A 9,829-nucleotide genomic window follows, 5' to 3' on the forward strand; every position below is an offset into this window, starting at 1 on the left:
GTCCACTTTTCTCTCTCAACTTTTGTAAAAGTCCATTTTTTCTTTCTAAACTCTAAAACCGGGCAAAGTACCTCCTCAACTTTGAAAACCATATATTTTACCTCCCTGGCCCGGTTATAAGCGGTTTTAAAGGTGGTTTGTCTTTTTCCTTTTTATTTATTTCGGCTAAATCTTTGAGAAATCATAGTAAAAAATTATAAAATAGAAAATCTAAATTTTTTAGACGTCATATTAGTAGATATACACAATAAATATATAATACGATATGCTTTAGTATAAAGTTTTTGTTGTATATTTTTGACCTATTCTTTTCTGTAATTAATTGAAATAATTCATAACTACAGCTTCTATGGTTCAATTGTGGTAAATTTCTTATGCTAGACTAATTATTATATGCTTTAACTGTAGTAAAAATTTCATACTTATTAGATGATGTACAACTTAGTTATAGATTTATTTAGTTTTAACAAGCATAAACCCTAAATGATTCTATAACTAAGTTATACATGATCCAATAAGTATAAAACTTTTACTACAATTCAAGCATACAATAATTAGTCCAAAATAAAATTTTTACCACAATCGTACTATAGATATGAATTATTCTAATTAATTATAGAAAAGAATAGATTAAAATCTATAGCAAAAATTTGTACTAAAGCATACTATATTATATATTCATTGTGTAGATCCGCTCATACAGAGTCTAAGAAAATTAGATTTTTTTTATTTTATGATTTTTCTGTGATTTACTATAATTTTTGAAGAATTCAGCTAAAATAATTTAAAAAAAGACAAAATTGCCTTCAAATCCGCTTATAATCGGGTCAAGGAGATAAAACGCACTGTTTCAAAAGTTGAGGAAGATGATTTGCCTGATTTTGGAGTTCAAGGAGAAAAATGCAAAAGTTGAGGGAAGAAAAGTGATTTTTTTTCTTAGCTAGAATATCGTGCAATCCATTTCTTCTTGGGCTTAATGAGGTCCACAAATCCTGCAAGCCGGATTCTGCCCAACTGAACATGGAGGCCGGGGCCCAAGCCCCAGGCGACTGAATGATGACGACTGCTCAGCTGATGAGCTTGCGCGCGACACTTCAACAGCAAATGGACGATCAAAGTTTCGGTGGACAAGAAACGGCAATGAAGTGACGACACCACTGATTACTGATTAGCACCTCCGACCACAAATATCTACACTACATGGAAGGAAAAGAAATGTAAATCGTCACATGTTTTTTTAAAAAATATATAAAAAATGGAAATGTAGTGAATGGGGAGAGCACGGATGAGGGACATGTACCTACACCCTATCAATGGTGATGTACATGTCGCACTCCTCATGTCGGCTTAGATCTTAATTTCTCTCTACTGATAATGGTGCCAAACCGAGATCGAGTCATGAAGAAGATACACCATATATGTGATATACTTCCTCTCTCCCAAAATAATTGTCGTTTTGGGTTTCGTGTCGCAAATTTAACTATATTTTTAGAAAATATGTGATTCAAAGATCTTTTCAATGATACTAATTATGTATCATAAATATTAATATTTTTAATATATATTTAGTCAAAGTTGTTTCTCGAAAAGCGAGAACGATAGTTATTTTGGACGAAGGAAGTATGAGCTCCGTGGTGCCAAACCATTAGAGATCAAGTCATAGTCAATGTACACCATATAAATGATAGCTATATGATATATGAGCTACTCCATCCGTCAAAAAACATACATTTCTTTTTTTAGAAGTCGTCTTATTTTAAATTGAAGCTCATCAATAAAGGTCACTACAGTTGTAGATGTACAAACACTGTTCCACTGCTATCGCAATAGTTTCTACTTACCCCAGGGTTGCCGTTAGATTGATAGCTGAAAGCAGCACATTGTCTAAAGTCTAAGTCCACTTTGCATTCTTTAAACTATACAAAAAAAACACTAGCAAACAATATTAGTCAAAATGATCATGTTAAACAACGAAAACCAAACTAAATGGCCCATGCGATCCATTTTCCTTAGGCTGTCTCCAACATGATACTCATTTGGGAACTCAAACCTAAAATAGGTCTTCAACACAATACCTATAGCCTCCAACAGAGTACCCATACAGAAGACCCATTTTAGGTATCAGGAGAGGCATAATCCAAATTTGGGTATCCTCTCTACTCGAGACCCATTTGCAGAGAGTGTTGTCTTTTAGTTCTTGTTGTTGGAGAAGACTAAAAATAGGTATGGAACCTTTTACCTGTAGCGCTACCCAAAGAACAAATAGGTCTTGTATTTTGGGTGATGATTGTTGGAGATAGCTCTATATTATGGTGTCTAGCTTAGAAAAACATATAATGTGGTTTTATAAAAAAAATTATATAACGGGTTTGATTTTTTCTATGTTAAAGCATTTTTTTCTAATACTAAATCAGGAAAAAAAATATTAGGCTAATTTTGAAAAAAAACAACTATATATTTGATAAAAGTTTAATTAACTAATGAATATCGTGAAATTCTGATTTGTCTTCCTCGTAGCTGACATGGTGCCACCTCGGCTAGCTGATGTCATCCGAAACCGCTTAAACAGGTAAATCGAATGGTTTAAAAAATTGAAAAAGTCTAGAACTCTGATTTTGTTTTTCAATCGTAGATCAGACCTGCACAAAAGTTAGACTTCTTTTTATCATGCTCTATATATGTATGTTTTATACCTGCTGCGGAAACAACAAATGAAGTGAAGTAGTACAGTATATGGTACATGTGGCACTAGTCCGGACATCACTTTTTTTATAAAAAAAAAAGAAGGAACACTGTAGTAAACGGGGGAGCACGAATGAAATGTAGTACAGTATATGGTACATGTGGCACTAGTCCTCATGTCATCACCTTAGATTTTTTTTTTCTCGCCATTAAGTGATAATGGTGCCGTCAACATGCAGCATAAATGAGCTGCCTGGCCGCTCGAGAGATTCTATATAATTATTCATCACTCACACACAAAGTCCCGAAGCTCTCGATCCAGCTGAAACAATGGCGTACGTTGCATGCTCTTTCTACGACGCACGCGGGTCACTACCGGTCTACCGCCCCCGCCGCCGCCGGCAGCTCTCTCCGCCATTGCTTCTCGCCGCTTATTGCCTTGCCGTCCTTGTGCTGCCGCCGCCGCGGCTCTCCCGGGCGGCGACGTCGTCGTCGTCGTCGTCGACGGTGGTCACCCACCTGCCGGGATTCGATGGCCCTCTTCCCTTCTACCTGGAGACCGGGTAAGTCGCCGTCGATGCTCCTCCGCGCGCTCCGATCCACTTCGGCTGAACTTTGCCGCTATGTGTGTGCACCTGTGACGATGCAGGTACGTGGAGATAGAGGAGGAGACCGGGGCGGAGCTGTTCTACTACTTCGTGGAGTCGGAGCGGAGCCCGAGCACGGACCCCTTGCTCCTGTGGCTGACAGGCGGGCCCCGGTGCAGCGTCTTCAGCGCGCTTGTGTTTGAGATTGGTCAGTGGCTTTGAGTTGTCAGTTTGTCACAGCTCAGAATATTATAATTTTTTTATTACCAAAATAAATTATAAAAAGATATTTTATAATGTAACATGGTCTATTGTGTATAGCATCATATTCAACTTTATTATATAAAAAATTTTCTCTTAAGTTCTAATAAGTACTCCTATTACCCGACCCAACAAATGGTATACAAGTTCGATATCATAAACATCAATATTTGATTCTATAAACTCGACCATAGGCGGAGCTTTAGGCACACCATTAGTGCCTCCTTTATCTTCCTTTGTCCAAGTGACCAATAATGAAGCGGCGGTGTTCAGCGTCTACAGTAACGTAAGCAATAGCCAAGCAAGGAAAATTGAGCAGGGAAAAAATAGGCCCAATAAACCCAGCAGCCCAAGTGGAAGTGGCCCTAAACTGCCAATCTTCCTTGCGACTCCTATCCATGATTCATTCACGTCGCGGTCCGCAGTATGCCGATGCACTCAGAGTTGGAGGTTGGAGCTCTGCATGCTCGCCCCACGTCACACTGCTCACTACAGCTGCCCTGGCCGACTAGCTCTGAGCTGCGTGGCACCAGCTCACCGCTCTAGCACTCCTGCAGCCTGTAGGCTGCTCTGAATCTTTGATAGAGGTGGATTTGGTGGGGGAGGCGGCGCAGGCCATGGGCATGGGTGTGGCCGGGGAGAAGCCGAAGGAGAGCGAGAGGGAGTGATAGGCTTAAGTCAAGATCTTCAAATTTACAGGTTTCTTAGCTCTTGAAATGTCGGATTTTGGTGTTTAATATAGACACTTTTTCTTGTTCTGTGGGTCCTTATTGAATTAATGAACCTCTTCAAATGAGAGGTACCATCATCAATTTATATTTAAATTCACCATAGATTAGTTATCGATGTGTGTCCTTGTGATATCATTAAAAAGTTGTGTTTGTGATATGCCCCATCTAAATTTTTGTTTGAGCCCACTCGACCAAATTCTTTACTACTAGCCTATCAACCTGTCATTCAGCACAATCTAGAGTTTGTGAAGTTTAGTTGTAGATTTATGAGGTTATTATAATTACTAGCCTATAAACTTGATCAAATTTATTCGTTGTAGGATTTATTGTTTTCTCTCTAAAGCATCTTGTGTGGTACTAACATAGAGGCTATGTTGAAAACCTAGAATTATCAGTAATATGTAGATATGTGTTTTTATCGTTTGTACGGAGTGAGTTTTCAATCAGTATTTTGTTAAAATCTTAGTTTAAGTAATATAAACTCTAATTGTATTCCTTCTCGTGACATTATGAATCTAATTTTTTATCTTTTTATTAGTTGTTGCAATTTTGTTATCTTCATAATTGGAATTCTTATCCAAATTTTTTATTTAGATTTTATTACACATAATTTTGCATCCCTAACTATTCTCTTAATCACTACAGTTGCATACCCAGTCATTTCAGCTCACACCACGGCACTTAAGACTTTGAATTTGTAATGTCAAAGAATTATATTTGTAGTATTATTGTTTTGAAAAGTAATCTTTAAAGTTTAATTACTAGTATTGATATATCAGCACAATGTTTTAGAAAAAATGTATAAACTTATCTAAATTATTAATTTATAAATTTATTGTCATGAGTATTGATATAATATAAAGTGAATTGTCAGTGTCATTCTTATGTGTTTGAAGGGGTATTTTCATGATTGATAATTTATTAAAATAAATATTTATCATAATATATGTATCTTTACGCGGATTACATGGTAGAACATATAATTTATTTATTTTTAATCTAATAGTGGTACAAGGTCGTAACGTAGAAACATATATAACGTACTATACATTTGTTAAATTATTTTATATAGTAGTTTATATTATTATTTATACATAGATTTGAGGAATATTTTAAGTTTATTTTATAAAAATATATGCGAGTACAAGTTAAATGTGTTCCTTTATTTTATCTTTGACAATGGTAGACATGGGTAGTTTACTTGCAAATTGAGCTATTCGTTATAAGTTATCCTTCATAAGTTCTGATGAAAGCGACCCATTAATAATATTAAGATTTGACTTAGGACAACTTATAACTAGGAGGATTCCTCGTATGTTGCCACAGGAATAAAGGAGGAATCTATATGTATGATGTTGATAATATAGGGGCATGATATAATATATGTATATATTTATTAGTACAATTGTGGAGGTTGTATCTATAGTAGATGATGTGTCTCACTAACATGGATATCATAATTCTTGTGCTAGTGAACTTTAATTGAAAATGATAGCGGGCTGCTGAGGTGGATACCTTGCATGTCAAGAAAAATTACTAGCGGCAAATGATAGTGGATTGTTGAGGTGGACGCCTTGCATATCAAGAGAAATAGCTAGTGGAGTTTTGCTTTATAAGAACTAGGAGAATACCCACATAACGTTGTGTTTTCGTCATAAGATGCTTTTTATGACAAATTTTGTGCTTACCGTGCCAATATGCTTTCGTCATACAAAGCCAGATTTTCTGTTGTGATTCTAGATAATTTTAAAAGAAATTAGATTATTTATATTTATAGTTATATGAATGAAACTATCTTAAATTAATTTTGGTGAATGGTTTGATACATTGATGTAGACAACTAAATTCATGTTAATAGAGGAAGAGATGATTATCATAATTACATGTGCTAGTTGGCTATAATTGCAAGTTCTAGTGGGTTGTCGATGTGCATAGCTTGCATGCTGAGAGAAATCTCTAGTGGGATTTATAGGTGGCCATGCAGCTCGTGGCCCGTTGGCCTGGCCCGCGGCCTAGCATTTTGGCCTGGCCCTGGCCTAGGCCGCCACCGTGGCCCGTGGTACGGCTCAGGCACTGCCCAATGGCCCGGTGCTTAATGGCCCAGTAAAAAAATATAGTCTGTTAATTTTAAAAAAAGGAAATATAGACCTGATGGTCCATCCATCCATCCTGAGTAACCTGGTAAGAAATGTAGCCTGCTAATTTAAAAAAATATAAGCTTGCTTGCTACTGGCCCATTCAGCCATCCTGCTGGCCTGCTGTAGCATGAGGCACGACCTTGGCCCGGTGGCCCGCCGTGCCTTCGGGCCAGCCCGACGGCCCACGAGTCGTGCCTTGAGTCGTATCCTTGGCACGAGGCACGGTGATGGCACGGCCCGGGGCAGGCACGGCACGGCCCGATGGCCATCTATAGTGGGATTTAGCTTTATAAGAGTATAGGATTACAGATTATAGATTATAGATTCCTTGTGTTTTAGGATAGAGGAAGTAGACCTTATTTATTTGCATGCACATTTATCCGCCCTGTACCACACAAACTTCGCAACCTCGAGAGTAAAAGATGAATGCACCATACTAATATTATCCGCGGCTTCACAGGTCCTTTGAAGTTTGTCGTGGAACCATACGACGGCACATTGCCAAGATTGGTCTATAATCCATATTCCTGGACACAGGTGAGAATGAGATACATTGGTTGTTCATCGGCACAACAATTTTTGTTGATTCTATGTGATGAATATAATTGTTCCATCTCCGTCATTGCAGATGGCAAGCATTCTCTTCCTGGACTCACCTGTTGGTTCTGGTTTCTCTTATGCACGCGACCCCAAAGCTTATGAAGTTGGAGACATCTCATCTTCTAGGCAGGTCTTGACATTTTTGAGAAAGGTTAACACACAACAACGTTGACGTCTAACTCAAATGAGGTTTTTTTTAAAAAAAAATATATGCCTATTTGAATGTGTTATCAAATGTTTTCGATTATGTAGTGGTTTGATGATCACCCAAAATACTTTTTGGATCGTCCTTTCTATATTGGTGGAGATTCATATGCGGGGAAGGTGGTTCCTCTTATTGCACACTACATTTCAGAAGGTAAACTCCTTATCTTCACTTCTACACTCTCTTGTAGTCCTGCTTCCCTTTTACTTGTTTTATGGATAACATTTTTTGGGAGATAACTATTGGTCCTAATCCTAATTTAATTCATGTTTGATTGGATATGCCCTAGGAATCAAAGGAATGCAACAACCAATTATTAAACTAAAGGCATGTGATTCTACTAGCATAGCATACAGATATATTTACTTTCTCTTGGTTCTGATTTGATTCTTGTGCGAATTATTTGAATCCATGTCGCTTAATGATCCATTATTTCTTCATGTAGGGTTATATTGTTGGCAATCCTATTACAGGAGACAAAATTGATACCAACTCCAAAGTTACATTTTCTCATTCATTTGGAATCATATCTAACCAACAATATGAGGTATATAGTCTTGTTCCTTCTCATATATATTACTTTTCAAGAAATGGACCACCAACATTATAATGACACTTGTGCTTGTAATCCCCATTCTACTTCCATTGTTGATCATTACGTATCTAAGGCTTTCATCAAAAACTGTAAAGGAGATTACCTAAACCCGACAAACAAACCTTGCACGGATGTGGTACATACTATTAAGAAGGTATGCATCAATTTTAAAACTTTTTCTACTGTAAATGGTTGATATTACCATTCTCGGTCATCTTAACAATGTTCTTTGTATCTCCATAGCTCATGTCAGAAGTTTCTGAAGGAAACATATTGCGACCAATTTGCCATATTCCTTCAGGAAAACGAAGAAGTACTATGGAAGATGTGTCATCTCTAGTAGAGAAACACCATCACTATCAGCTTACTGATGCACCTGATGAACCTCCCTTTTATTGCTTCTATGTATGATGTTCATGCAAATTGAGATTAACTTCTTCAACATCATCTACCGCATGAATTTAAGTTCCTTTTCTAAAACCCAGGAATACCGCTACTACTTGTCCTACTTTTGGGCTAATGACAATGTCGTTAGAATTGCTCTTGGAATCAAGGAGGTAGGCGAGACAAACTTAGTACTAAAATTATGTGGACTAGATCTCAATTGACCAAGAGATAACACAAAATTGACAGGGAACAATGGCGGAATGGATTAGGTGTAGAAGACCTCCAATTCTTCCTTATGCGTCTGATCTTCCCAGTAGCATAAAATATTTTTTCAACCTTAGCACTAAGGGATATCGTGCTCTTGTATACAGGTGAAAAACTCCATCAGTAAAAGAGTAGAGTATCACCCTTGCATATATACTTCCTTTGGTTGGGAGAACAAGATGTTTCATACAACACATCTCTCGAAATTGCAATTCTATTTTTTTGTCAGAAATGACAACTTCTCCCAACCAAAGGGAGTATACATATAATATACTTGCAAGTTATTAGCAGCTCTTTGAATATACCACCATAAGGTTGTGCTTAATAATTAGCTACAAGTTCTTGTTTTGGTGCAGTGGAGACCATGACCTCCTCGTACCGTTTACGGGCACACAAGCATGGATAGGATCCTTCAATTTCTCCATAGTTGATGATTGGAGGGCCTGGCACCTAGATAACCAGGCAGCAGGGTTAAGTTATCTTCTTGTGTTCCTACATTCTAGTCTTCTCTATATATAGATTGTTATTATCTTGTCATATCTCTCTCATCAAGTCATGGGTTGCAAAATTTTGTTTTAGATAGCTATGGTCAAATGCAAGATTTGTGATAGTGAACTTTTTTTAATTATACGAAATGCATTTTTCAGATTCATTGCCTAGTGTTTAGATACTAATTCTTCTGATCTAATAAATAATCTATAATGTCCTTGTTACTGCAGATTCACCATCATGTATGCTAGCAACCTAACGTTTGCAACAATAAAGGTTTGTCTCCTCTCATCCAATTTTACATATATGTATCTGATGGATAAATCAGATATAGGTGGCGCTATATAGATAGATTCTCATGCATAACACAACCTTGTTTGGTTATTTATGGTTGTGCAGGGTGGCAGCCATATTCCTCCAGAAACAAATCCTAAAGAATCATTTACTATGGCTAAAAGGTGGCTGGACAATGAGCCCCTATAATCCCCATGCGCCTACCTCTCAGGCTACGCCTCTTAGTATAGATCTATCATCTACAGCATAAGGATAAGGCTTAGAGATGATTATGTGAAGCAAGTGGATGTAATAAAGCATGCCAAGTGTTAAACTTGCTTTGACATGTTGAAAACAATAATTTAGTCCTTATTGACTTAAGAGTTACTAAGAATTAGAGTTGTGGGAACCTAGTGTTAGTAGAGATATGCTAAGAAATAAGGCAAACGCCACACATTATTAGTGGTGTAGGTGTGTGTGATGGTTGGGGACCTTTCACATATATAAACATATGGGAGGATGTAGTACAAAGAAGCAATTATACATCTACAATACACAATGGTTGTCATAGTGGGAGGATTTTAGATGCATAAATTGGACCTAAAGTTTTTGATCAA

The 9,829-nt window shown here is 37.2% G+C and overlaps 1 protein-coding gene across 1 annotated transcript; it reads left to right on the forward strand.

Annotated features, from left to right (window-relative positions):
• LOC8070132 (serine carboxypeptidase-like 2) lies at positions 2,975 to 9,829 on the forward strand. The gene is made up of 14 exons (XM_021446003.1): positions 2,975 to 3,245; positions 3,332 to 3,477; positions 6,860 to 6,936; positions 7,028 to 7,150; positions 7,252 to 7,357; positions 7,494 to 7,531; positions 7,650 to 7,751; positions 7,873 to 7,953; positions 8,043 to 8,204; positions 8,285 to 8,356; positions 8,433 to 8,557; positions 8,807 to 8,920; positions 9,170 to 9,215; positions 9,339 to 9,829. The coding sequence occupies exons 1-14, from the start codon at positions 3,013 to 3,015 to the stop codon at positions 9,420 to 9,422; spliced, it is 1,509 nt and encodes a 502-aa protein (XP_021301678.1). The 5' UTR covers positions 2,975 to 3,012; the 3' UTR covers positions 9,423 to 9,829.

Source organism: Sorghum bicolor, chromosome 8 (genome assembly GCF_000003195.3).
Source record: "Sorghum bicolor cultivar BTx623 chromosome 8, Sorghum_bicolor_NCBIv3, whole genome shotgun sequence".
Taxonomy (NCBI): Eukaryota; Viridiplantae; Streptophyta; class Magnoliopsida; order Poales; family Poaceae; genus Sorghum; species Sorghum bicolor.